The sequence below is a fragment of the Pimephales promelas genome, chromosome 15 (genome assembly GCF_988280905.1).
Source record: "Pimephales promelas chromosome 15, fPimPro1.hap1.1, whole genome shotgun sequence".
NCBI lineage: Eukaryota > Metazoa > Chordata > Actinopteri > Cypriniformes > Leuciscidae > Pimephales > Pimephales promelas.
Genome location: NC_142783.1, coordinates 346,705 through 371,834, shown reverse-complemented (window position 1 = coordinate 371,834; position 25,130 = coordinate 346,705). Strand labels below are relative to the sequence as shown.

At 47.2% G+C, this 25,130-nt stretch overlaps 1 protein-coding gene across 1 annotated transcript; it reads right to left on the bottom strand.

Moving 5' to 3' along the window:
- Positions 1-21: 21 nt before the first annotated feature.
- On the bottom strand, positions 22-24,969 carry asb2b (ankyrin repeat and SOCS box containing 2b). The gene is made up of 8 exons (XM_039651083.2): positions 24,688-24,969; positions 20,865-21,001; positions 17,516-17,671; positions 16,204-16,449; positions 14,208-14,379; positions 12,002-12,473; positions 648-801; positions 22-412 (listed from the first exon to the last, which is right to left on the bottom strand). Exons 1-8 carry the CDS (start codon positions 24,798-24,800, stop codon positions 237-239), a joined length of 1,626 nt encoding a protein of 541 aa, XP_039507017.2. The 5' UTR covers positions 24,801-24,969; the 3' UTR covers positions 22-236.
- Between the last annotated feature and the right edge of the window lie 161 nt (positions 24,970-25,130).

The window sequence follows — 25,130 nt, the reverse complement described above, 5'->3', positions numbered from 1 at the left end:
ACACTCAAACCAAGCATGAGATAAGGAGAGCCTTTTATTCTGCACTCGCCACTGTCACACTCTGTGTTTTTATATCGTCAAAATACATAAAATTGTGTATCAAACACATACAAACATTCAGGATCATAAATTAAAATGTATAAATAGCAACTTGAAGACCAAACACTCAATTCACAAGAGGTAATCTCACAGCACCCGTGTTTACATGTCCAGCACAAATGATGTTTCAGAATAAATTATTTGTTTCTGTGTTGTGTTGGAGCCGGTTCTGGAGCTCTGGAGCCGGCCCTAGAACTCAGGTACCGCAGCACGGGCCCCGGCAGTGGCAGCGAGTCGATGGACCTCAGTCTCCGGGTCCCCAGCTGCTCTCGGACCCTCAGCCGGCACAGGTGCATCAAGGGCCGAGGGGACGCTGCAAACACACAGATGCACTCACACATCATCATCACACTGTCACAGACTGTTCATTTGTGTTTGGAAGTCTCAAAATCAACAAACACAACTGAATATCATAATTCCTCACTGAAATTGTCTTCTATTTACAAAACGAAGGAAAGCATGAAAGACAAACAGAATTTCTATGATGAAAGTGTGACTGTTGTTTGAAACAGCTGTGGTTGAACGGTTCGCCGATGATGAAGACTCACATGTCCTGTGGCTGATGCTGGGACACTCGGGAGCGTCCCGGAGCAGAGCCCTGGTTCTGCTGCACAGCTGGACGTTTCCCACACACTCCAGCAGCAGATCCACGACCTCAGCGGCGGCCCGGCTCCAGCGGGGGGACGAGATCCAGGAGCAGAACTGGCAGAACACACAGTTCACATCAAACAATACATGAAGAGTTCAGATGCAAAAGCCTCTAAGTGCCATTTGAAATTTTCTTCTAAAATGATCATTTTTATCAAGCTTGTATATTTAAGTTCAGTGATTTCACTTAAATGACAATGAAGATTACCTATTAATTGTCATTTAATTGAAATTACTGAACTTAAATATACAAGCTTGATAAAAATGGTCATTTTAGAAGAAAATTTCAAATGGCACTTAGAGGCTTTTGCATCTGAACTCTTCACATGTTACTGGGATTCAGGTGTACGCAATGCCTGCCCTTGATAAATCCCGCGGCTGAAACGATCGTCATTAGAATAACACGCCCCTAAATATTCAAGTCTCCGCCTCCCCCACGCCCCTATATACTCATGTCTCTGCCTCCCCCACCCCCATATACTCAAGTCTCCGCCTCCCCCACGCCCCTATATACTCATGTCTCCACCTCCCCCACGCTCCTATACTCAAGTCTCCGCCTCCCCCACGCCCCTATATACTCATGTCTCTGCCTCCCCCACCCCCATATACTCAAGTCTCCGCCTCCCCCACCCCCATATACTCATGTCTCTGCCTCCCCCACCCCCATATACTCAAGTCTCCGCCTCCCCCACGCCCCTATATACTCATGTCTCCGCCTCCCCCACGCTCCTATACTCAAGTTTCTGCCTCCCCCACGCCCCTATATACTCATGTCTCTGCCTCCCCCACCCCCATATACTCAAGTCTCCGCCTCCCCCACCCCCATATACTCATGTCTCTGCCTCCCCCACCCCCATATACTCAAGTCTCCGCCTCCCCCACGCCCCTATATACTCATGTCTCCGCCTCCCCCACGCTCCTATACTCAAGTTTCTGCCTCCCCCACGCCCCTATATACTCATGTCTCTGCCTCCCCCACCCCCATATACTCAAGTCTCCGCCTCCCCCACGCCCCTATATACTCATGTCTCTGCCTCCCCCACCCCCATATACTCAAGTCTCCGCCTCCCCCACCCCCATATACTCATGTCTCTGCCTCCCCCACCCCCATATACTCAAGTCTCCGCCTCCCCCACGCCCCTATATACTCATGTCTCCGCCTCCCCCACGCTCCTATACTCATGTCTCTGCCTCCCCCACCCCCATATACTCAAGTCTCCGCCTCCCCCACGCCCCTATATACTCATGTCTCTGCCTCCCCCACGCTCCTATACTCATGTCTCTGCCTCCCCCACGCTCCTATATACTCATGTCTCTGCCTCCCCCACCCCCATATACTCAAGTCTCCGCCTCCCCCACGCCCCTATATACTCATGTCTCTGCCTCCCCCACGCTCCTATATACTCATGTCTCTGCCTCCCCCACCCCCATATACTCAAGTCTCCGCCTCCCCCACGCCCCTATATACTCATGTCTCTGCCTCCCCCACGCTCCTATACTCATGTCTCTGCCTCCCCCACGCTCCTATATACTCATGTCTCTGCCTCCCCCACCCCCATATACTCAAGTCTCCGCCTCCCCCACGCCCCTATATACTCATGTCTCCGCCTCCCCCACGCTCCTATACTCAAGTTTCTGCCTCCCCCACGCCCCTATATACTCATGTCTCTGCCTCCCCCACCCCCATATACTCAAGTCTCCGCCTCCCCCACGCCCCTATATACTCATGTCTCTGCCTCCCCCACCCCCATATACTCAAGTCTCCGCCTCCCCCACGCCCCTATATACTCAAGTCTCCGCCTCCCCCACGCCCCTATATACTCATGTCTCCGCCTCCCCCACGCTCCTATACTCAAGTTTCTGCCTCCCCCACGCCCCTATATACTCATGTCTCCGCCTCCCCCACGCTCCTATACTCAAGTCTCCGCCTCCCCCACGCCCCTATATACTCATGTCTCCGCCTCCCCCACGCTCCTATACTCAAGTCTCCGCCTCCCCCACGCCCCTATATACTCATGTCTCTGCCTCCCCCACCCCCATATACTCAAGTCTCCGCCTCCCCCACCCCCATATACTCATGTCTCTGCCTCCCCCACCCCCATATACTCAAGTCTCCGCCTCCCCCACGCCCCTATATACTCATGTCTCCGCCTCCCCCACGCTCCTATACTCAAGTTTCTGCCTCCCCCACGCCCCTATATACTCATGTCTCTGCCTCCCCCACCCCCATATACTCAAGTCTCCGCCTCCCCCACGCCCCTATATACTCATGTCTCTGCCTCCCCCACCCCCATATACTCAAGTCTCCGCCTCCCCCACCCCCATATACTCATGTCTCTGCCTCCCCCACCCCCATATACTCAAGTCTCCGCCTCCCCCACGCCCCTATATACTCATGTCTCCGCCTCCCCCACGCTCCTATACTCATGTCTCTGCCTCCCCCACCCCCATATACTCAAGTCTCCGCCTCCCCCACGCCCCTATATACTCATGTCTCTGCCTCCCCCACGCTCCTATACTCATGTCTCTGCCTCCCCCACGCTCCTATATACTCATGTCTCTGCCTCCCCCACCCCCATATACTCAAGTCTCCGCCTCCCCCACGCCCCTATATACTCATGTCTCTGCCTCCCCCACGCTCCTATACTCATGTCTCTGCCTCCCCCACGCTCCTATATACTCATGTCTCTGCCTCCCCCACCCCCATATACTCAAGTCTCCGCCTCCCCCACGCCCCTATATACTCATGTCTCTGCCTCCCCCACGCTCCTATACTCATGTCTCTGCCTCCCCCACGCTCCTATATACTCATGTCTCTGCCTCCCCCACCCCCATATACTCAAGTCTCCGCCTCCCCCACGCCCCTATATACTCATGTCTCCGCCTCCCCCACGCTCCTATACTCAAGTTTCTGCCTCCCCCACGCCCCTATATACTCATGTCTCTGCCTCCCCCACCCCCATATACTCAAGTCTCCGCCTCCCCCACGCCCCTATATACTCATGTCTCTGCCTCCCCCACCCCCATATACTCAAGTCTCCGCCTCCCCCACGCCCCTATATACTCAAGTCTCCGCCTCCCCCACGCCCCTATATACTCATGTCTCCGCCTCCCCCACGCTCCTATACTCAAGTTTCTGCCTCCCCCACGCCCCTATATACTCATGTCTCCGCCTCCCCCACGCTCCTATACTCAAGTCTCCGCCTCCCCCACGCCCCTATATACTCATGTCTCCGCCTCCCCCACGCTCCTATACTCAAGTTTCTGCCTCCCCCACGCCCCTATATACTCAAGTTTCTGCCTCCCCCACCCCCATATACTCAAGTCTCCGCCTCCCCCACGCTCCTATATACTCAAGTCTCCGCCTCCCCCACGCTCCTATATACTCATGTCTCCGCCTCCCCCACGCCCCTATATACTCAAGTCTCCGCCTCCCCCACGCTCCTATATACTCAAGTCTCCGCCTCCCCCACGCTCCTATATACTCAAGTCTCCGCCTCCCCCACGCCCCTATATACTCAAGTCTCCGCCTCCCCCACGCTCCTATATACTCAAGTCTCCGCCTCCCCCACGCCCCTATATACTCAAGTCTGTTTTTTTACAGAATCTATCATATCTCTTAGTTTGTCAGTGGGTTTTGTGGTGTTAGGAATTGTTTTTTTGCACATTTCCACACTAACTCAAAACATGCGTACACCCCCTCCTGAGCTGCTGTAGGATTTGAGTGTGCTGTATGCCAACGTCTATATTGATAAATCTCAAAGTCACCGTGGTTTTAGGTGTACGCCAGGTGTAAGCTGGAAATTTGGTGTACGCGCTTTTGATAAATGAGGGCCAATGTCTTCGGAATTAATCTTTAATCACAATTTGATTGACAGGTGATCTGACCAATCGTAATCTGCCATCCGTTTTTTCTCTTTAAACTGAGGCTCTACAGTGATCTGTCAGACACATAAAACAGACACAAAACGGTATTTATCGTTTACATTTCTTTAAAAAATTGCCACATATGAAAAGTAATCTGGTCTGTCCTGTCTGTCAGTGTGTTGTCAGAGTGTTGTCAGAGTGTTGTCTGAGTGTTGTCAGTTTGTTGTCAGAGTGTTGTCTTAATGTGTTGTATGAGTGTTGTCAGAGTGTTGTCTGAGTGTTGTCAGTAGGTTGTCTGCGTGTTGTCAGAGTGTTGTCAGTGTGTTGTCAGTGTGCTGTCAGAGTGTTGTCAGAGTGTTGTCTGAGTGTTGTCTGAGTGTTGTCAGTTTGTTGTCAGTTTGTTGTCAGAGTGTTGTCTGAGTGTTGTCTGAGTGTTGTCAGAGTGTTGTCAGTGTGCTGTCAGAGTGTTGTCAGTGTGCTGTCTGAGTGTTGTCAGTTTGTTGTCAGTTTGTTGTCAGTGTTGTCTGAGTGTTGTCAGTGTGCTGTCAGAGTGTTGTCAGTGTGCTGTCAGAGTGTTGTCAGAGTGTTGTCAGAGTGTTGTCAGTGTGCTGTCAGTTTGTTGTCAGAGTGTTGTCAGTGTTGTCAGAGTGTTGTCTGAGTGTTGTCAGTGTGCTGTCAGAGTGTTGTCTGAGTGTTGTCAGAGTGTTGTCAGAGTGTTGTCAGAGTGTTGTCAGTGTGCTGTCAGAGTGTTGTCTGAGTGTTGTCAGAGTGTTGTCAGTTTGTTGTCAGAGTGTTGTCAGTGTGCTGTCAGAGTGTTGTCTGAGTGTTGTCAGAGTGTTGTCAGAGTGTTGTCTGAGTGTTGTCAGTGTGCTGTCAGAGTGTTGTCTGAGTGTTGTCAGAGTGTTGTCAGAGTGTTGTCTGAGTGTTGTCAGTGTGCTGTCAGAGTGTTGTTTGAGTGTTGTCTGAGTGTTGTCAGAGTGTTGTCTGAGTGTTGTCAGTGTGCTGTCAGAGTGTTGTCTGAGTGTTGTCAGAGTGTTGTCAGAGTGTTGTCTGAGTGTTGTCAGTGTGCTGTCAGAGTGTTGTCTGAGTGTTGTCAGAGTGTTGTCAGTTTGTTGTCAGAGTGTTGTCAGTGTGCTGTCAGAGTGTTGTCAGAGTGTTGTCTGAGTGTTGTCTGAGTGTTGTCAGAGTGTTGTCTGAGTGTTGTCTGAGTGTTGTCAGTTTGTTGTCAGTTTGTTGTCAGAGTGTTGTCTGAGTGTTGTCTGAGTGTTGTCAGAGTGTTGTCAGTGTGCTGTCAGAGTGTTGTCAGTGTGCTGTCAGAGTGTTGTCAGTGTGTTGTCAGAGTGTTGTCAGAGTGTTGTCAGAGTGTTGTCAGTGTGCTGTCAGTTTGTTGTCAGAGTGTTGTCAGTGTTGTCAGAGTGTTGTCTGAGTGTTGTCAGAGTGTTGTCAGAGTGTTGTCTGAGTGTTGTCAGTTTGTTGTCAGAGTGTTGTCTGAGTGTTGTCTGAGTGTTGTCAGAGTGTTGTATGAGTGTTGTCAGAGTGTTGTCAGTGTGCTGTCAGTCTGTTGTCAGAGTGTTGTCGAGTGTTTTCAGAGTGTTGTCTGAGTGTTGTCAGAGTGTTGTCAGTTTGTTGTCAGTTTGTTGTCAGAGTGTTGTCAGTGTGTTGTCAGTTTGTTGTCAGAGTGTTGTCAGAGTGTTGTCAGAGTGTTGTCAGTTTATTGTCAGAGTGTTGTCAGAGTGTTGTCAGTTTGTAGTCAGTGTTGTCAGAGTGTTGTCCGTGTGTTGTCAGAGTGTTGTCAGAGTGTTGTCAGTGTGTTGTCAGAGTGTTGTCAGAGTGTTGTATGAGTGTTGTCAGAGTGTTGTCAGTGTGCTGTCAGTCTGTTGTCAGAGTGTTGTCAGTTTATTGTCAGTTTGTTGTCAGAGTGTTGTCAGAGTGCTGTCAGTGTGTTGTCAGTTTGTTGTCAGTTTGTTGTCAGAGTGTTGTCAGTGTGTTGTCAGAGTGTTGTCAGAGTGTTGTCAGTGTGTCAGAGTGTTGTCTGAGTGTTGTCAGTTTGTTGTCAGTTTGTTGTCAGAGTGTTGTCAGTGTGTTGTCAGAGTGTTGTCAGAATGTTGTCTGAGAGTTGTCAGAGTGTTGTCAGTTTGTTGTCTGAGTGTTGTCTGAGTGTTGTCTGAGTGTTGTCAGAGTGTTGTCTGTGTGTTGTCAGAGTGTTGTCTGAGTGTTGTCTGTGTGTTGTCAGAGTGTTGTCAGTTTGTTGTCAGCATGTTGTCTGAGTGTTGTCAGAGTGTTGTCAGAGTGTTGTCAGAGTGCTGTCAGTGTGTTGTCAGTTTGTTGTCAGCATGTTGTCTGGTGTTGTCTGAGTGCTGTCAGTGTGTTGTCAGTGTGTTGTCAGAGTGTTGTCAGTTTGTTGTCAGCATGTTGTCTGAGTGTTGTCTGTGTGTTGTCAGAGTGTTGTCAGAGTGCTGTCAGTGTGTTGTCAGAGTGTTGTCAGTTTGTTGTCAGTTTGTTGTCAGTTTGTTGTCAGAGTGTTGTCTGTGTGTTGTCAGAGTGCTGTCAGTGTGTTGTCAGAGTGTTGTCAGTTTGTTGTCAGAGTGTTGTCAGAGTGTTGTCTGTGTGTTGTCAGAGTGCTGTCAGTGTGTTGTCAGAGTGTTGTCAGTGTGTTGTCAGAGTGTTGTCAGTGTGTTGTCAGTGTGTTGTCAGTTTGTTGTCAGTTTGTTGTCAGTTTGTTGTCAGAGTGTTGTCAGAGTGTTGTCAGAGTGCTGTCAGTGTGTTGTCAGAGTGTTGTCAGTGTGTTGTCAGAGTGTTGTCAGAGTGTTGTCTGTGTGTTGTCAGAGTGCTGTCAGTGTGTTGTCAGAGTGTTGTCAGTTTGTTGTCAGAGTGTTGTCTGAGTGTTGTCTGTGTGTTGTCAGAGTGCTGTCAGTTTGTTGTCAGTTTGTTGTCAGAGTGTTGTCAGTTTGTTGTCAGTGTGTTGTCAGAGTGTTGTCAGTTTGTTGTCAGAGTGTTGTCAGTTTGTTGTCAGTGTGTTGTCAGAGTGTTGTCAGTTTGTTGTCAGAGTGCTGTCAGTTTGTTGTCAGTTTGTTGTCAGAGTGTTGTCAGTTTGTTGTCAGAGTGTTGTCAGAGTGTTGTCAGTTTGTTGTCAGAGTGTTGTCAGAGTGTTGTCAGTTTGTTGTCAGAGTGTTGTCAGTTTGTTGTCAGTTTGTTGTCAGAGTGTTGTCTGTGTGTTGTCAGAGTGCTGTCAGTGTGTTGTCAGAGTGCTGTCAGTTTGTTGTCAGAGTGTTGTCAGTTTGTTGTCAGTTTGTTGTCAGAGTGTTGTCTGTGTGTTGTCAGAGTGCTGTCAGTGTGTTGTCAGAGTGTTGTCAGTTTGTTGTCAGAGTGTTGACAGAGTGTTGTCTGTGTGTTGTCAGAGTGCTGTCAGTGTGTTGTCAGAGTGTTGTCAGTGTGTTGTCAGAGTGTTGTCAGTTTGTTGTCAGTTTGTTGTCAGAGTGTTGTCAGAGTGTTGTCTGTGTGTTGTCAGAGTGCTGTCAGTGTGTTGTCAGAGTGTTGTCAGTGTGTTGTCAGAGTGTTGTCTGTGTGTTGTCAGAGTGCTGTCAGTGTGTTGTCAGTTTGTTGTCAGCATGTTGTCTGGTGTTGTCTGAGTGCTGTCAGTTTGTTGTCAGAGTGTTGTCAGAGTGTTGTCAGTTTGTTGTCAGAGTGTTGTCAGTTTGTTGTCAGTTTGTTGTCAGAGTGTTGTCTGTGTGTTGTCAGAGTGCTGTCAGTGTGTTGTCAGAGTGCTGTCAGTTTGTTGTCAGAGTGTTGTCAGTTTGTTGTCAGTTTGTTGTCAGAGTGTTGTCTGTGTGTTGTCAGAGTGCTGTCAGTGTGTTGTCAGAGTGTTGTCAGTTTGTTGTCAGAGTGTTGTCAGAGTGTTGTCTGTGTGTTGTCAGAGTGCTGTCAGTGTGTTGTCAGAGTGTTGTCAGTGTGTTGTCAGAGTGTTGTCAGTTTGTTGTCAGTTTGTTGTCAGAGTGTTGTCAGAGTGTTGTCTGTGTGTTGTCAGAGTGCTGTCAGTGTGTTGTCAGAGTGTTGTCAGTGTGTTGTCAGAGTGTTGTCTGTGTGTTGTCAGAGTGCTGTCAGTGTGTTGTCAGTTTGTTGTCAGCATGTTGTCTGAGTGTTGTCAGAGTGTTGTCAGAGTGTTGTCAGAGTGCTGTCAGTGTGTTGTCAGTTTGTTGTCAGCATGTTGTCTGGTGTTGTCTGAGTGCTGTCAGTGTGTTGTCAGTGTGTTGTCAGAGTGTTGTAAGTTTGTTGTCAGCATGTTGTCTGAGTGTTGTCTGTGTGTTGTCAGAGTGTTGTCAGAGTGCTGTCAGTGTGTTGTCAGAGTGTTGTCAGTTTGTTGTCAGAGTGTTGTCAGTTTGTTGTCAGTTTGTTGTCAGAGTGTTGTCTGTGTGTTGTCAGAGTGCTGTCAGTGTGTTGTCAGAGTGTTGTCAGTTTGTTGTCAGTTTGTTGTCAGAGTGTTGTCTGTGTGTTGTCAGAGTGCTGTCAGTGTGTTGTCAGAGTGTTGTCAGTTTGTTGTCAGAGTGTTGTCAGAGTGTTGTCTGTGTGTTGTCAGAGTGCTGTCAGTGTGTTGTCAGAGTGTTGTCAGTGTGTTGTCAGAGTGTTGTCAGTGTGTTGTCAGTGTGTTGTCAGTTTGTTGTCAGTTTGTTGTCAGAGTGTTGTCAGAGTGTTGTCAGAGTGCTGTCAGTGTGTTGTCAGAGTGTTGTCAGTGTGTTGTCAGAGTGTTGTCAGAGTGTTGTCTGTGTGTTGTCAGAGTGCTGTCAGTGTGTTGTCAGAGTGTTGTCAGTTTGTTGTCAGAGTGTTGTCTGAGTGTTGTCTGTGTGTTGTCAGAGTGCTGTCAGTTTGTTGTCAGTTTGTTGTCAGAGTGTTGTCAGTTTGTTGTCAGTGTGTTGTCAGAGTGTTGTCAGTTTGTTGTCAGAGTGTTGTCAGTTTGTTGTCAGTGTGTTGTCAGAGTGTTGTCAGTTTGTTGTCAGAGTGCTGTCAGTTTGTTGTCAGTTTGTTGTCAGAGTGTTGTCAGTTTGTTGTCAGAGTGTTGTCAGAGTGTTGTCAGTTTGTTGTCAGAGTGTTGTCAGTTTGTTGTCAGAGTGTTGTCAGTTTGTTGTCAGTTTGTTGTCAGAGTGTTGTCTGTGTGTTGTCAGAGTGCTGTCAGTGTGTTGTCAGAGTGCTGTCAGTTTGTTGTCAGAGTGTTGTCAGTTTGTTGTCAGTTTGTTGTCAGAGTGTTGTCTGTGTGTTGTCAGAGTGCTGTCAGTGTGTTGTCAGAGTGTTGTCAGTTTGTTGTCAGAGTGTTGTCAGAGTGTTGTCTGTGTGTTGTCAGAGTGCTGTCAGTGTGTTTTCAGAGTGTTGTCAGTGTGTTGTCAGAGTGTTGTCAGTTTGTTGTCAGTTTGTTGTCAGAGTGTTGTCAGAGTGTTGTCTGTGTGTTGTCAGAGTGTTGTCAGTGTGTTGTCAGAGTGTTGTCTGTGTGTTGTCAGAGTGCTGTCAGTGTGTTGTCAGAGTGTTGTCAGTTTGTTGTCAGAGTGTTGTCTGAGTGTTGTCTGTGTGTTGTCAGAGTGCTGTCAGTTTGTTGTCAGTTTGTTGTCAGAGTGTTGTCAGTTTGTTGTCAGTGTGTTGTCAGAGTGTTGTCAGTTTGTTGTCAGAGTGTTGTCAGTTTGTTGTCAGTGTGTTGTCAGAGTGTTGTCAGTTTGTTGTCAGAGTGCTGTCAGTTTGTTGTCAGTTTGTTGTCAGAGTGTTGTCAGTTTGTTGTCAGAGTGTTGTCAGTTTGTTGTCAGAGTGTTGTCAGAGTGTTGTCAGTTTGTTGTCAGAGTGTTGTCAGTTTGTTGTCAGTTTGTTGTCAGAGTGTTGTCAGAGTGTTGTCTGTGTGTTGTCAGAGTGCTGTCAGTGTGTTGTCAGAGTGTTGTCAGTTTGTTGTCAGAGTGTTGTCTGAGTGTTGTCTGTGTGTTGTCAGAGTGCTGTCAGAGTGTTGTCAGTTTGTTGTCAGTGTGTTGTCAGAGTGTTGTCAGTGTGTTGTCAGAGTGTTGTCAGAGTGTTGTCTGTGTGTTGTCAGAGTGCTGTCAGTGTGTTGTCAGAGTGTTGTCAGTTTGTTGTCAGAGTGTTGTCTGAGTGTTGTCTGTGTGTTGTCAGAGTGCTGTCAGAGTGTTGTCAGTTTGTTGTCTGTGTGTTGTCAGAGTGTTGTCAGTTTGTTGTCAGAGTGTTGTCAGTTTGTTGTCAGTTTGTTGTCAGAGTGTTGTCAGAGTGTTGTCAGTGTGTTGTCAGAGTGTTGTCAGTTTGTTGTCAGAGTGTTGTCTGAGTGTTGTCAGTTTGTTGTCAGAGTGTTGTCAGTTTGTTGTCAGTTTGTTGTCAGAGTGCTGTCAGTGTGTTGTCAGAGTGTTGTCTGAGTGTTGTCAGAGTGTTGTCAGAGTGTTGTCAGTTTGTTGTCAGAGTGCTGTCAGTGTGTTGTCAGAGTGTTGTCAGAGTGTTGTCAGAGTGTTGTCTGAGTGTTGTCTGTGTGTTGTCAGAGTGCTGTCAGTGTGTTGTCAGTGTGTTGTCAGAGTGTTGTCAGTTTGTTGTCAGAGTGTTGTCTGAGTGTTGTCTGTGTGTTGTCAGAGTGCTGTCAGTGTGTTGTCAGAGTGTTGTCAGTTTGTTGTCAGAGTGTTGTCAGTTTGTTGTCAGTGTGTTGTCTGAGTGTTGTCAGTGTGTTGTCTGAGTGTTGTCTAAGTGTTGTCAGAGTGTTGTCTGAGTGTTGTCTGTGTGTTGTCAGAGTGTTGTCAGAGTGTTTTCAGTTTGTTGTCAGAGTGTTGTCAGTTTGTTGTCAGTGTGTTGTCAGAGTGTTGTCAGTGTGTTGTCTGAGTGTTGTCAGAATGTTGTCTGAGTGTTGTCAGTTTGTTGTCAGTTTGTTGTCAGTGTTGTTTGAGTGTTGTCAGCGTGTTGTCTGGTGTTATGTGAGTGTTGTCTGAGTGTTGTTAGAGTGTTGTCAGAGTTGTCAGAGCATTGTCAGTGTGTTGTCAGTTTGTTGTCAGTGTGTTGTCAGTTTGTTGTCAGAGTGTTGTCAGAGTTGTCAGAGCGTTGTCAGAGTGTTGTCTGAGTGTTGTCTGTGTGTTGTCAGAGTGTTGTCTGAGTGTTGTCGGTGTGTTGTCTGAGTGTTGTCTGTGTGTTGTCAGAGTGTTGTCTGAGTGTTGTCTGTGTGTTGTCTGTGTGTTGTCAGAGTGCTGTCAGTGTGTTGTCAGTGTGGCTTGTCGGACATAGCAACAGTAACTAAAGGGGGCGTGTCTTTGCGAATGGTCAGTTATCTGTATTACAATTACTATTTAACACCAAATTAATGGCAGGCCTGAGAATCACTGATGCATCAATTTTCAGATAATTGGCCAGCTGTGATCTGGGAGACGGATGTCACCTGCAGCCCAGGGTCAGGGCGGCTCTGGCCGGCGTGCTCTTCTCGTGCGTGTGTGTGTGGGGTGAAGCAAGGCCGGGCGTCGCAGCCGTGCTCCAGCAGACAGCGCAGGATGCTGAGGTGGTGTGTGTGTGTGAGCAGCGCGGGGAGGGCCTCCACACGGGCCCCGTGCTCCAGCAGCAGCGCTACGCTCTCCACACACCCCTGCTCCGCCGCTAGCATCAGTAGCGGCTCCGCGTCAGGGTCGGCTCCGGCCTTCAGCAGCTCCGCGGCCGCCTGCGTGTTCCCGGCGGTGACGGCACAGAACAGAGCCGAGCCGCAGCCAGAGGAGCGCCGGGTGTTGACGTCACAGCCGGAGCGGATCAGCACACGCAGCGTGTTCAGCTGGTTGTGCTCCGCGGACAGATGAAGCGGAGAGACGCCGCTCTCCCGTAACCGCACGCGGCTGCTCACCGGCAGCAACAGCGACACGATCCTGTGAGAAACACCAGCAGCGCTTAATACAGCAAACAATCATTCTTACAATCAAGACACTATGGGCTATGTGCACAACTGTAGTTTCGAACTTCCGCTTTTGTCAGAAGTTGGCGTGTCAGTTTCCGGTCTACGACTGGTCATCCGCATCCACTAATAAACAAAGAAGATGAGTGCTGCTGTTGTACGAAAAAAAGAGTTCTTAAACACATCTAAGTTTCTAAGAACTGCAGTGGATCTAACGTCCGTTTCACAGCCGTTTGCAGTGTGTGTTGCGGTGCAGGATCGTGCTGTAAGTGCGTTCACATATTATGAAGCGTTTACACAGTGAATAACTGATCCGCCGCTGTACAACAAACACATACTTAATATTTTTATTATTTTTTGCGCGTCGATCAAAATGTCTATTTTGTGCAGCCACTGCTCACGAAGGTTGGTGTTTATCAGGAAGCAGTAGAAGCTCAAATGGCTGTAAGCGACTTGAAGCAGAGCAAAGTGCCGCACAGCATCTCCTAACGCTCCATGTAAACAGGTTAGGGCTTTCACTTTTCACTGGTGTGGTACATATAACAGCGGCACAGCGATCGTTTCCACACCGAATCTATTTCTGCTGTGCTGCAAACGCTGGTGGTCAAAATGATAAAGATTGACCTGAAAATGTAGTGATTTCACCATAAATGCGTTTAATTAAATAAAATGAAGTAATCTCACCATAAATGCACATTTAATCAAGGAAAACTACAATTTACTTCAACCAGGCGACAGAATGAACTCGTCTCGATCGTGGAGGTGGAAAAATAAGTTTTGTGACATGCAAGATCTATTGTTTTAAAATTAAGATGCAAAAGAAAAGGCAAGTCGGCTGCTTTTGTCAATTTCAAGTTTTAATTTAAATTATTTGCGATTTTAATATAGGAAATATTTGACTGAGCAACTTGTAATGCATGGAGTAATAGCCCTAACTTACATTGTTTAGATTGTGTTTAAACGTGCATACAAAGAATCACAATGCTGACACAACTTTTTGTTTTTAAAAATAAGTTGCAGCATAACTTCTGGACTTTAAATAAAAATATTAAGTATGTGTTTGTTGTACAGCGGCGGATCAGTTATTCACTGTGCTTCATAATATGTGAACGCACTTACAGCACGCTCCTGCACCGCAACACACACTGCAAACGGCTGTGAAACGGACGTTAGATCCACTGCAGTTCTTAGAAACTTAGATGTGTTTAAGAACTCTTTTTTTCGTACAACAGCAGCACTCATCTTGTTTGTTTATTAGTGACCAGTCGTTGACCGGAAACTGACACGCCATCTTCTGACAAAAGCGGAAGTTCGAAACTACGGTTGTGCACATAGCCTATTAAACTTTTCTCTCTACTGAGAATGCTAGTTGATGTTATCACATTGAACTTTATAGTAAAAAATGACCAGCCTACAAAAAAAGCCAGCATGCTCCTCACCCAAACAAGCTACACAAAGAATGTGTGTCTCTCCACACGGCAAGTACACACACATCCTAAACTGCTGCTTCCTCGCCTTGACAGAAGCGAGCACTGCTTTGTTTGGGCAGGGTTTAGCGTCCTGGTTCGTGACGTGACGCTAATCTACGTGTGGTTCAGTGGAGCAGCCTTGATCACACACACCTGGAGCAGCAGATGAAGATCAGGCAGGTGTGTGTGTGTGTGTCAGAGCTCCAGGAACAGCTGTGGTGTGTCTCGTGCTCACTCACTGCTCGTGCCCGTGCTGGCTGGCGATGTGCAGGGGCAGAAGGCCGGCACTGCAGGGTTTGTTGGCGTCGGCGTGGTGTTGGATCAGAAGCTTGACGGTTTCCTCGTGCCCGTGTCTGCAGGCTTCCGTTAGAGCCGTGTTCCCATCACACGTCTGCAGGTTCACGCCGGCACCTGACAGGACAAAACACACAAGCCATCCTTAAACACTTATGAATGATTTCCTGTTCTGGGATTTATATCTGCTCCTGTCCTGTTATTAGTTAGCTTATTCTGAATCTATCATATTCAATCGTTTAGTCACGGTATATCAGTCCCTCCAGGATTTCACGATTTTTTTTGTGATTTTTGCGATCAAAATGACTGATTTTGTGGTGGTAATTTCCAAAAATTTGTGAAAAAATTTGCGATTTATATATAACATTTACCATAATAGTATTCAGTCCTTCCAGAAAAACGCGGAGTTTTTTTGTGATTGTTGCGGGCAAAAATCCTTGATTACGTGGCCCGTTTTCTTTAAAAATGCGATGGAAAGAATATGCGGGATATTTATGCAATTTTATGGGATGAAATTGCAGGAATTTGCAAAAATTGAGGGAACTTGCAAAAATTGCGGTTTGATAAAAAAGAGAAAAAAAGTGATTCCCCCAACATCCTGTTCTCACTCGGCTAATGTAAGAGTCATTTCTTATTACTTCCTTTGATAAGCAAGCATACTACATCATAGAAAGTGCTGGGAATATTTAATTTCTCATCTTGTTTTATTTCAGACTGTAACGAGTGTAAATAAGGTGTGGCCCCTTTAAGAGCTGCGCGCTCCCTGTTGAACTCTCTGCAGTGTCTCGAACACCCCATGTGTGCGGGTAATTTCTGTTTGATGCCACTTCTTTTATCTTATGTTGTTTATTAAGTAACGACGTGACGGTAGAACGGGTGACAGACAGATATACGAGTTCGATTTGTGAGATGTCAATCGCCTCCGTGAGTCTGTCTGGCGTCGCGTAATTGCGTCACTTCATAACGTCCCCATGGAAACAGGGGGAAATGGCTGCTCTTATGTGAAGTAAACGCACATTTTTCAACTTTCTGCTGAGATACATGTGACTTTTTTTGCAACGAAAATGCGAGGATTATGAAATTATGCAAACCCCGCATATTTTGCACGGAAATCGGCAATTTATGCGGCGAAAGTGCGGCGTATTTGAAAAACGCATAAATATGCGGACTTTGGCTGATTTTGCATTGAATTCAGCGATCGCATAATCGTGTTTTTCTGGAGGGACTGGTATATAACTTCAGGCTTATTCACAGATGATCAGCGAGTCAGTCCACATTTGTGAAGAAATTAAACTCATGAATGAGTATTTTGTGATTCAGTAAATGTTTGCAGCATACTAAATTTTTCTTTATATGAAGAGCATACAAAATACTCAAAAATAATTTTAAACTTCTTTGTCAAATTAAATATATGAGCGGTTCATTTTTATTGGGTTTGTCATTTTTGAGATACACCAAGTATTGTGAATATTTAGCATATATTAAGCAGTAATTATAAAACTATCAGTTCATTTAAACATCTCTGTTATTGATAAATTTACAATTACCTTACATTAAAGAAAAATACGAGTTTGGTCATATTTGTCTATTTGTCTTAAAATAAGAAGATTTGGATTAACAAGTGCAATCAAGCTAACATATAAACACACAGCTAAATATTGTGTTTTTAGTCATCCGAATTAGTTGTCGATAAAAAATATTTGTACCACAACAAATTTTCACAATGAAAAATCAATTGAGATTAAGTTATAATATATTAATGTCTATAATATTTTGAAGAGGTCTTGCAATTGAAAACATGGAATTTGTGCTTCTAAAGTTTTTAAGAACAGTCACATGACACCAAAGTCAAGCCTATTGCTCAAACTACTGTTCTCATTAACATATGATTTTAAAGTCATTGGATTTTTTTAGAGAATCCAAAAGCATGAGGTTCAATACCGTTCCGGATCAGGTACGCAAGCGCCTCTGTCCGTCCGTGTCGCGCTGCTTCGATGGCGGGTGTGACGTCATCAGCGTTACGGGCGTCGACGGCGGCTCTGGCCTGCAGGAGCGTCTGGCAGAGCGCGATGTTGTTCCGTCTCGCAGCTTCATGCAGTGCCGTCCAACCTCGCCGACAGCGCTGATTGACTGACGCTCCACACGCTAGCAGCAGCTGCACCGTACCGACACACTCCTGCTCACACGCTGCACATGAGGAGGAACACACACTTACTCCATACTGACACACTCTTGTTCACACGCTGTGACCTGAACGACCCCTAAATGACCTGAACGATGCCTGAATGACCTAAAGGGCCTGTACAACCTGAACGACCCCTGAATGACCTGACCGACCCAAACGACCTGTATGAGTTGAATGACCCTTGAATGACCTGTATGAGCTGAAAGACCTGAGCGAACCCTGAACAACCCCTGAATAATCTAAACGACCTGTATGAGCTGGTTGACCTGATCGACCCCTGAATGACCTGAACGACCCCTTAATGACCTGTACTACTTTAATGACCTCTGAACGACACCTGAATGACCTGAACAACCCTAATGACCAAAAAGACCTGTACTACCTGAACGACCTCTGAACGACCCCTGAATGACCTGAACAACCCAAATGACCAAAAAGACCTGTACTACTTGAACGACCTCTGAACGACCCCTGAATGACCTGAACAACCCAAATGACCAAAAAGACCTGAACTACCTGAACGTCCCCTGAACGACCCGAATGACCCCTGAATGACCTCAACGACCTGTATGAGCTGAATGACCTGTACTACCTGAATGACCCCTGAATGACCTGACTGACCCATGAATACCTGAACGACCGATACAACCGGTACAACCCCTGAACGACTCCTGAATGACCTAAACGACCCCTGAATGACCCGAACGACCCCTGAATGAGTTGAATGACCTGATCGACCTGAACAACCTGAATGACCTGTATGAGCTATATGAGCTGATTGACCCCTGAATGACCCGAACAACCTGTATGAGCTGGGCGACCAGAGTGACCCCTGAATGATCTGAACGACCTGTACTGCCTGACAACCCCTGAATGAGCTGAAGGTCCTGTACTACCTGACCGACCCCTGATTGACCGTTATAACCTGTACAACCCCTGAATGACTCCTGAATGACCTAAACAGCCTGAAAACCCCCTGAATGACCCAAACAACCACTGAATGACCTGAACGACCCCTGAACGACCTGTACTACCTGAACGACCCCTGAACGACCTAAATGAACGCACCTTTATAAAGCGGCGTCTCTTTGTTCTTGTTGCTGATATCAGGGTCGGCTCCTGCTTCCAGAAGAATCCTCACACAGTCCAGGTGTCGTCCGCGAACCGCGATCATCAGAGCCGTCTGTTCCTGAAGCGTGCGCTTGTCCACACACACGCCTCGAGCTGCACACACACACACAAATCATTAATCAGCACACTCATAAGGACTGCAGAAGATGACCATTGACTAGCACAGTAAAACACAACACTAGAGCGGCTCAACCTGTTCAACAAGTGCAAGGGTTTGTTTTCTGGAAATTCCTCAGAAAGGTTAGCGAGAAACAGCCTGTGGCACTTCAAGTGTGTGTGAGACAGTAATGTAGAACGTTACGTCAGAAGTGACGGAGAATGGGGGTTTCGCATGAAAGCCAATCCTCTTCGAGTATTTAACAACGAGCCAATGGCATGCAATGCCTTGGGGCTGCGGAAATTTGCATAGCGTACTCCGCCCTACTCCGTGAGTATAAAAGGAGGAAGTGAACGCAACCGCAGTATGTCTTCGCTGAGGAGCCAAGACTGAACTAGGCGTCTACCCAGCGGTACAGCAGAAGTGGCAGGGAGACGTAACGTCTCTGTTCCCTTTTTAGGGAACGAGGGTTACATCCGTAACCGAGACGTTCCCTTTCGTAGTCACTTCGAGTTACGTCAGAAGTGACGGAGAATGGGGGTCAGTGCCATCACCCCATCTTCAAGCTGTCTTCAAGTGCCCTGCGAAAGTATGGACCCCTGACCTTACCTTTTTTTTTTTACCGGGATCCTACTTTGACACAGGATTACCAAGGTACACTGGGAAACATATCCCGGGAGGGACATGCTACCAGATGCCTACCGAAGGAGGACTTACACAATACACATATGGCCGCATAGGGACGCATATGGAGAACACTGGAGCACCAACCGCAGGTGGCTACTAGAATTTAACTCCAGGGGTGGCAGATGGCTTGCCAAGGGAAGACACATGCTCAGAGAGGCTTACAGTGGATAATACACATAAGACAGTTACCATAGGGAACCGTGCACATGGAGGCACCTAGCCAGCAACCAGAGTAACAAGAGTGGTGCCCGCATCATCGGTGATGGAGGACTCAAGGCTTCAACAGAAGACACTGAGGAATATCACACTTATCCAGTCAGAGGAGTGAAGTGGCGAGCAAGCGAAGACACCTAAGCGGGTCCAGTACTGGCGGAAGCGAGTACGTGAGAGGATACCGGCTCAATTCGCAGATTATAGAATCTGGCGAAGGTGTTGGGTGTCGCCCAGCCTGCAGCTCTGCAGATGTCTGTTAGCGAGGCGCCGTGCGCTAGAGCCCAAGAGGAGGCCACACTCCGAGTGGAATGGGCCGTCACACCAAGGGGGCACGGACGACCTTGCTGCTGGTAAGACAAAGCAATGGCGTCTACTATCCAGTGAGACAGCCGTTGCTTTGAGAGAGCCCTTCCCTTCTGGCTCCCCCCATGACAGACAAAGAGCTGGTCTGAGGTCCTGAAACACCGCGTTCTGTCTACGTAGGTGCGGAGAGCACGTACTGGACAGAGCAGTGCCAAAAGGCTGGGTCTGCCTCCTCCGGGGGGCAGCGCTTGGGGGTGGTGGGAACCTTGGGCACATATCCAGGCCGGGGTCTCAGGATCACGTGAGAGTAAGCCGGCCCGAACTCCAGGCACGCTTCGTCAATGGAGAATGCGTGCAGGTCCCCTACCCTCTTGATGGAGGCCAATGCAACCAGGAGTGCTGTCTTCATGGACAGAAACTTTAACTCTACCGATTGCAAAGGCTCAAAGGGAGGCCTCTGCAGAGCACTTAGAACTACTGAGAGGTCCCAAGAGGGTACAAGGGGAGGACGAGGCAGATGTAGCCTCCTCGCTCCCCTCAGGAACCTGATGACCAGGTCGTGCTTCCCTAAGGACTTACCTTCTACTGCTTCATGAGAGGCGGCAATGGCCGCGACGTAAACCTTAAGGGTGGAGGGCGACAGCCTGCGCTCCAACCCTTCTTGCAGGAAGGAAAGCACGACACCGATCGAACATCTCCGGGGGTCTTCTCTGCGAGAAGAGCACCAGCTGACGAAGAGGTTCCACTTCAACGTGTAGAGGTGTCTCGTGGGCGAAGCTCTAGCGGAAGCGAAGCCACAGCTGAAGCGGTCTCATATGAAGCAAACCGAGCGGCGTTGCCGCGGCTGCGGATGCCATATGCCCCAGGAGCCTCTGAAACAGTTTCAGTGGAACCGCAGTCTTGCCCTCGAACTGTCGAAGACAAGTCAGCAGTGAGTGCGCGCTTGCTCGTGAGCTGCGCGGACATGGCGACCGAGTCTATCTCCATGCCGAGAAAAGAGATCCTCTGCACGGGGCAGAGTTTGCTCTTTTCCCGGTTGACCCGAAGGCCCAGACGGGCTAGGTGCCGGAGCACCAAGTCTCTGTGTTCGCAAACCTGTTCTCGAGAGTGTGCCAGTATCAGCCAGTCGTCGAGATTTCAGGACGCGAACCCCGTGTTCGCGAAGGGGAACAAGGGCTGCCTCGACGATCTTCGTGAAGTCGCGAGGGGACAGAGCTAACCCGAATGGGAGAACCGTGTACTGATATGCCTGGCCCTTGAAAGCAAACCGAAGAAACGGTCTGTGTCGAGGCAAAATGGAGACATGAAAGTACGCGTCCTTCAGGTCGATCGCTGCAAACCAATCCTGAGGACGAACGCATTCGAAAATGCGTTTGGCCGTGAGCATTATGAACGGTAGTCGATGGAGAGCATGGTTCAAAATGCGCAGATCCAGGATCGGTCGTAACCCACCGGTCTTCTTGGGGACAATGAAGTAGGGGCTGTAAAACCCGGACCTCATCTCGGCTGGAGGGACCGTCTCAATTGCACCCTTCGCCAGCAGGGTGGCAATCTCCGCTCTCATGACCGGGGCATTGCCACCGACCATCGTGGAGCGAACTCCCCTGAAACGGGGAGGAGACCGTGCGAACTGAATCGCGTAGCCGAATCTGATCGTTCTGATGACCCAGCGGGACAGGCCGGGGAGCTCTAGCCAAGCTTCCAGGAAGTGAACCAGCGGGGTCATGAGAACCACAGACGTCCCCCCGGAGGGGCAGCGAGGCGGGTCGACTGGCATGCACGCAGGAGTTACCCCGCCCGGATGCGCAGTGGAAGCCCGCTCCCCGACAGAAGAGACCAGGGAAGGACCAGCGTTCCACGGGACTTCTGACGTAACTCGAAGTGACTACGAAAGGGAACTCAAGTGTGTGTGAGACAGTAATGTAGAACTCAAGTGTGTGTGAGACAGTAATGTAGAACTCAAGTGTGTGTGAGACAGTGATTCACCTTTCAGCAGTGCTTGAACACAGAGTGTCTGCCCGCAGTGAGCGGCTTCATGCAGTGCTGTCCAGTCGTCAGCATCACAGACCGATGCTAGTTCGCTCACTCGCTGCACATCTCCTCTCCTCACCGCACAGATCAGCCTGAGGGAGAACAGATCATCACGGGGCTGGTCGTCACAGGGGCTCAGGGGCCGGGGCTAGTCATCACATGGGCTCAGGGGCCGGGGCTAGTCGACTCGTCACATGGGCTCAGGGGCCGGGGATAGTCATCACATGGGCTCAGGGGTTGGGGCTAGTTGTCACATGGGCTCAGGGGTTGGGGCTAGTTGTCACATGGGCTCAGGGGTTGGGGCTAGTTGTCACATGGGCTCAGGGGCCGGGGCTAGTCATCACATGGGCTCAGGGGTTGGGGCTAGTTGTCACATGGGCTCAGGGGTTGGGGCTAGTTGTCACATGGGCTCAGGGGCCGGGGCTAGTCGACTTGTCACATGGGCTCAGGGGCCGGGGATAGTCATCACATGGGCTCAGGGGTTGGGGCTAGTTGTCACATGGGCTCAGGGGTTGGGGCTAGTTGTCACATGGGCTCAGGGGCCGGGGATAGTCGTCACAGGGGCTCAGAGACATAAATGCTTGTTTTCTCCAGCAGTGTTCATTCAATACAATTACTACTAATAATAATAAAATCGTGGATCTGTTCGTTTTGACTGGCAAGGCTACGATTCGAATTTAAGCCTCAGCCAACCGGTTAAAGAGAAAACACGAGCAGTCCGATGATGGAGAGTAAACGGCCAGGAGGAGCAGAGAGGGAGAGAACAAATAAGAAAATCACTCCAAGAAGAAGCAGCATGTTGCAAAAATCCTGATGTGCTCAGGGCTTCAACGCAGGTCAGTTTCATCTGTAAATACTGTACTTTTCTCTTTGTTAATGTAGTATTGAACTGCTAGCAAATGTAAGCGGTTGACACTCAGAATACTGTATGCTAAAGGCGATTAATATTATTTGGTGTAAAGTTACATTAGCAATTTAACGAAGACAGTGAAAGTGAAGACAGTAAACCTAGCACTAGTTGTGGTGCAGCCAGGGAGAGAGATGACAGGTAGAAGGGAAATAAGAAAAACTTTTTTTAACGTATGAAATTTAATTAATTTTAAGATTAAAACAATCGTAAATATAATGCTTTGATTTTTACTAAAATAGATGTTCTGGGCAAACAATTTACAATAAGGTGGTTGTTGGTACAAGAAAGATACACACACTTTATACATACATACATGCATACTGCCCTGCAAAGGCAAAAGACCTTAACTCGCTAGAGTGTGAAACTGAGAAAAATGACTTTAAAGTTTCTGTTCTGTCCAGACAAAAGTATTATAGGTAGGACTCCCAAAATTTGACAACTAGTTGCTATAATGAAGAAAAGTTTGTATGCAAAAAATCTTGAGCTCAAAATTCAACTTTGACCCTTTTTTGGCAGTTACTGTACTCTGCCTTTGTATCATGTGCCAAAAATAAGGAGTCGTGCAAAGGCAAAAGGCAGTAACTGACATATAATCAATTTTTGCTCGCTGTTCTCCATACTATTGGTTTTCATTAGTATGAGAAAAATGGGATTTTGTTTTATTGACGATCACTGAGAAATGGTCTATTGTTTAAAATGCAAAAAACATTTATTATTTTCAAGGTGAAAAGGATTCATTTGCCTCGTCTAAATGTCACGTTTTTAATGAAGCAGCCTGAATGGTCCACTTTGGAAAACGTGTAGATGTCACGGTTTAACCCCCTCAAACGTGAAACTTACACGTTTGCGTTACACGTTCCAGTGGAGAGATACCCGTGTTGACCTATTTCTACACGCAATCGCCTCTGCCAACGACCTGTTGGTTTTCATTAAACCGAGAAAAATGGAATTTTGTTTATGTAGCCTACGATCACTGAGAAATGTTCTATTATTTAAAATGCAAAAAACATTTATTATTTTCAAGGTGAAAAGGATTTGCCTTGATCCGCGCCGAAGAAAACGTCTAAATGTCACGTTTTTAATGAAGCAGCCTAATGAGTAAAATGTCTATTTTTCCGGCGTCCCCCCAGCTCCTCGTTTAAGCAAAAGGTATGCTAAAACATCGTATTACATCGACGTTAAACCACGTTAACCGTGTTAACCATAACCTTTTAAATACTCAACCTAGTTCCGTTGCTTAGCAACGGGAAGAAACTCCTGTAACTTCAGTGCCTAACCCGGTATCACGACAAGACGTGAAATAATCACGTTGGTCCACTTTGGAAAACGTGTAGATGTCACGGTTTAACTGTGATAGTTTAAACTCAAAACCATAAATAGGGCTATACTGCCCTCTTGTGTCAAATTATATTTCTATATTTATTTTTCCAACAAATAAAACCAAACCTGCAATAAAAACCATCCAATAAACACGTGAAGTCAACAGACTCAGTGGCTCAGTTGATAAAGCGTTGGGCTTCAATCTAGAAGACCCGAGTTCAAATCCCATTCTTGCTTACGTTAAATTGTTGTGATTATATCAAACAAAGTGGCCAAAACAACATTTCTCCAGCCGACAAGACTAATCACGTTGGTCCACTTTGCAAAATGTTTAGATGTCACGGTTTCACCCCCTCAAACGTGAAACTTAAACTTACCATAACCTATTGGTTTTCATTAAACCGAGAAAAATGGGATTTTGTTGTATTGACGGTCACTGAGAAATGGTCTATTTTTTAAAATGCAAAAAACATTTATTATTTTCAAGGTGAAAAGGATTCATTTTCCTTGATCCACGCCGAAGAAAACGTCTAAATGTCACATTTTTAATGAAGCAGCCTTGAGTAAAATGTCTATTTTTCCGGGGGTCCCCAGCTCCTCGTTTGAGCAAAAGTTACACTAAAACAACGTCGACGTTAAGCCGCGTTAACCTGTTAACCATAACCTTTTAAATACTCGACCTAGTTCCGTTTTTGTAACTTCAAGTGCCTAACCCGGTACCACGACAAGTGAAATAATCACGTTGGTCCACTTTGGAAAACGTGTAGATGTCACGGTTTAACAAAACCATAAATAGGGCTATACTGCCCTCTTGTGTCAAATTATATTTTTAAATTTATTTTCCAATAAACATGATGTTACGGCGTTTTTCCTTTGTACGGTAGCATACTTGGTCATACTGTAAAAGAAATGTAATTTAGGGGGAAATCGGATTGTCCATGTTTATAAATTGTATTTAGGTGCATAGGATGGTCTGGATGGATGTACTATTTCCCGGCCTGAAATTGTGTCCCAGTCCGACTGTGAGTATAATCCTATTTATCTACGAAATAAAATAAACACACATACAGACGACATCCATTAAGACACATGAATGGAAATCTAGATCTGGGTTAGGGTATTCTGACAAGATTCATTCCTCATTCTGATAGTAAAAATATGTTCATGTATATTTTCTCTTTGCATGTCTCATTAATTATTTCGTAGTCGTTTGTGTCCAGAAAGCCTGTGATTTGGATTTTAATAGCAGGGTTTATTGTGACCTTACACCAGGCACAGATGCACAGATGACTCGCTAAAGCTGTCCCGATGTGAATGTCATGATTTAAAACTCGACACACACTGAGAACTGAGTGTGACAACTAGCCCCGGCGAACACGGGACACGGATTTGAGCTGTCACAAAACACCCGCTTTAAACTGACAGCTGAAGGTCATGAGGAACAAACCTGTCACACACCCGTCATATTCATATCATATAAACCGTAAACTGAATCATTAGAGTAAACACACACACACACACACACACACACGGACTGAAAGGACTCACTCTGTCGGCTCGATGTCTCTCTCAGATGAGGAGGTTTTCTGTCGTGATGAGTTTCGTTTTGTGTCATTTGTTCGAAATAAGGAGATATATTCGGCATAACTGAATCGTGTCATCGTGTCGTGTTATTGTCACACAGCGCGCGTGGACAGACAAAGGCGCGCGCGCGCGCGCGCGCGTGTGTGTGTGTGTGTGTGTGTTCGGCGCTCAGCTGTTCGTTCACTGGGTTAATTTTAGCTTGTCTTGACACGTGAGGACTGGGGTTTACCTTATTTGTCCAACCACTCCAGCGGCTCAGATAATGTGATAATGGTACAGTGGAATGATGAGGAACTGGTTCGTGTTCAGATCGCGTCTTTTGTTTCATTCCTCTGACAGAGAAAGAGGAAGAGCAAACACACTACAACTGACACTTCCAGTGCAGGTTCTGGATCTGTCACCATTCC